Source organism: Ipomoea triloba, chromosome 12 (genome assembly GCF_003576645.1).
Source record: "Ipomoea triloba cultivar NCNSP0323 chromosome 12, ASM357664v1".
Lineage (NCBI taxonomy): Eukaryota > Viridiplantae > Streptophyta > Magnoliopsida > Solanales > Convolvulaceae > Ipomoea > Ipomoea triloba.
In genome coordinates this window covers 25877993-25881515 of record NC_044927.1, presented here as the reverse complement: position 1 = coordinate 25881515, position 3523 = coordinate 25877993, and the positions used below count along the sequence as shown (strand labels likewise).

General features: G+C 33.0%; 1 protein-coding gene across 1 annotated transcript; it reads left to right on the top strand.

The window, feature by feature from the left end:
* Positions 1–415: 415 nt before the first annotated feature.
* Positions 416–2671, top strand: LOC115999875 (probable chalcone--flavonone isomerase 3). The gene is made up of 5 exons (XM_031239816.1): positions 416–486; positions 583–669; positions 800–955; positions 1508–1734; positions 2295–2671. Coding segments are annotated over exons 1-5 (621 nt in total). The 5' UTR covers positions 416–485; the 3' UTR covers positions 2445–2671.
* Positions 2672–3523: the final 852 nt, after the last annotated feature.

The window sequence follows — 3523 nt, the reverse complement described above, 5'->3', positions numbered from 1 at the left end:
GTGAAATCGATATCGAGTCTTTGTGCTTCAATAGGTTAAGAAAGTAGTTATGAATAGATTGTATCCTAACAGAGTTAGTAATACTAAGAGCAGTTGTGCACGTTTCGCGGACAGTACGAGGTCATTGTTTTTTTTTTTTTTTCTAAACCTTAATTAATACGAATTGGTTTCTGTCAACTTAAACTACATATTGTTCGTGGAATTATTTGTTTTGAGTTAAAGTCATATATTCATGTCAAATGAGATATAAATCATATATGTGACACCGTGGCTTTTTCAGTTCACAGATCTTACCTAACTTCCCAAGGCTAGAAGAAGTTTTGACCGTTGATTGTTGGGCTACCAAAATAAAGTGAATAAAATAAAAAATAAAAATAAAAATATGTGTATATATATCACTAGCCAATGCAAGAATTTCCCAGTTCTTCTTGCAGGCTGCGGACATATATCCTTCTCTTTCTCCTTCAGCTTTCTAAGATTAAGAGAGTAAGCCCTTTTTGTAATTTTCAATTTTCAAAAATATTTTTTTTTTAATTTGAGTTATTATTATTATTATTTAAAAAAATTGTTTTATATATGCAGTGGGTACTGAAATGGTGATGGTGGATGAAATCCCATTCCCACCCCAGGTCAATCTGGACAATAAGCTGTTATCACTGATGGGTCATGGTAAAGCCCCCCAAAAAAAGGACAAATAAATCTAATTATAATTTTCTTTTATTTCTATTAATTAAAGTTAATACTCTAATTTTTAGGATTTACATTTTAGTAGTGTGGTTGATATTTGTCCATTCTTCAGGGATTACTGATGTTGAGATACATTTTCTCCAAATAAAGTACACTGCAATTGGAGTTTATTTGGACCCAGAAATTGTGTCACATTTGCACAAATGGAAGGGCAAAACACCAGTTGACCTAGCTCAAGATGATGATTTCTTTGAGGCTATTATCAATGGTAAATTTATCTTTCTCCCCTTTCTCCGTGATTTTCGTAGTCACTACTCGAGAGAATGTGCATTAGGTAAACCCATTTTGTGACCCTAGCTGTCAAATGACCACAAAGAGGTAAACCAATGCAGCATAGGTTGACAATTTCTGGCTAACCAATAGGTTGCTCCCAAGTTCCAACTGTGTGGTTACCAAGCCATAGTCCTATCAGCTCGGTTGGAATTGTCCCTAATTTATTCTTATTTTCTTATTGTTATAGAACATTTTAAAATGTTGATTTGGTATAATATTGTACACTATTTGGCTTGTACGGGGTACTATGAGATCTCCATATATAGTATCTGGTGCACACAGTCATATTATGAGTGATTATACCGAGTAGTGTTCTTATAGTATCTAGTGCAACTAGTCATACTATAGTGATTTTATATGGTATTTGGTGCAATCAACTATACTATGGACAGTCGTACCCGGTATGGTTCGGTTGATCAATACCTTAAACTTTCATTATTGTTGTTGTTGATGATGATGTTATGGAAATTGTGACAAAATTTTGCAGCTCCAGTGGATAAAGTGTTGAGAGTGGTGGTGATTAAGGAGATCAAAGGGTCACAGTATGGGGTGCAGCTTGAGAATTCTGTGAGGGACCTATTGGCAGAGGTGGATAAATATGAAGAGGAAGAGGAAGATGCCCTTGAGAAAGTTGTGGGCTTTTTCCAGTCCAAATATTTCAAGAAAAGTTCTGTCATCACATTTTCTTTCCCAGCCAACACTGCCACAGCTAAGGTAACAATCAACTCATCTAATTGTTAACTTCGACTTCCACTCGATCATAGCACAACTGGTTGACTAATCCAGAAAGAGTTAGGATCTCTGGTTCACTAACACGCAAAGCGTACATATAGGGTTCGATTCGTATATCACTGTAAGCACCAACCACCAGTAGGGACAGATCCAGAAATCTTTGCCAGTGGGGGCGAAAAATTACAAACCAATGAGATATTTTGAGGAAAACAAAAAAAAAAAAAAACTTAAAAATCTAAGCATTTTGGTAAAAATCATATGCCTTACCATCTAATTAGCTAACTCATCATTTGGTTAAATTTATGTAAATTTAATATTTATAAGTTAACTATAGACATATATATATATATATATATATATATCCCAATATATATAAAGGGGATGGCGGTGGAGAGTGAGGGCAGCTACCCCCACAGCCCCCACGAGCCCACTGTGAATTTGCCAATGGCCACCGGCATATACACGAATTTTTGAGAATGTGTAGACTGTTAATTGAGACACATTCTTCAATATTGACTAACTTTTCGTCTATTGTTGAACAGATTGTGTTTGCCACAGAGGGGAAAGAGGACTCAGCAATTGAAGTGGAGAATGCAAATGTGGCTGGGATGATCAAGAAATGGTACTTGGGTGGAACCAGGGCAGTGTCCCCTAGTACAATCTCATCCTTAGCTAACACACTGCCGGTCTAAGTGAATGTTTGTAATATCTCCCATTTGAGAGTTTGGTGATCCTATGGAGTTCAATAAATTAAGTTCAATGTTCCGTTTGTGTTTGTTCGAGTACATTGATTTCTGATTGAATCTATTTTTACAAAAGAATCATACAGCGATCGTTGTTATCAGCAGAACGGTTGTACTTATTAGTCCTATCTTGTATATTGTATGAATGAGGATAAATGTTCAAATTACAAACTAAAGACTATGTTTTTTGGTGGTAAGTTGTTGATAAGTTGCTCGTAAATTGGTCTATTAGATAATTAAAATTTGCTTCCAATAATAAGGTGAGGTTCAATCATCTATAGGCATTGACGGTTTAAGTTTGTGTTAGACTTTTTATACGTAAAAAGGTACAATGGGCTTTTTTTTTTTTTGGTGTAAATCGGCTATTGGTGTAAATGTGGAATAATAAAAATGTTATATTTAAATTATAACGTATGTAACTATATTTAGTGATGGTGTCCAAGTCTCAACCACAAAATTTGGGCAAGAGCCACCTTTGATCTGTCATTGCATCGGAAACCATGAATGACAACATCAACTTTTGGCATCATTTGACAAAACTTTTCATCGTATCAGTTATAAATGTTTATTTTATATATATTAAAAAGTATATTTATCAATGATAAATTAGTATTTAAAATATAAATAGATAAAATATTATATAATTAATAATTAAAAACTATTTTTATTTATATGATTACATATATACATATTAAATATTATTTTATTATTATTTTGTTAGTGAGAGAATATTATAGGGTTATTTATATTTAAAAATGAAAGAGTATTACTTGGATAAAGATTATCTCATTGTCAAATAAGTTCATAGACATGTAGTATATGCATGGTGGTGGCGTTTATAACCAAATATTATGTCTGTTTTTATTAAAAAATAAATAAATAAATTTTTGGGGTGTAAATTGTCTATAATAATGAAATGTGATATTTAAATTATAACATATTGAAAAAAGAAAAGGGATAAAGATATGTATGAGTGTATGACTTGATATGGGGCAAAGTAGGCCCACCACGTTGAAAGAAAATTAATG

Excerpts from the sequence above, each read along its gene's own strand:
- LOC115999875 (XM_031239816.1), top strand. Across the intron at positions 670-799 it reads GTTATCACTGATGGGTCATG|GGATTACTGATGTTGAGATA; the intron begins GTAAAGCCCCCC and ends TCCATTCTTCAG. Across the intron at positions 1,735-2,294 it reads CCAACACTGCCACAGCTAAG|ATTGTGTTTGCCACAGAGGG; the intron begins GTAACAATCAAC and ends ATTGTTGAACAG.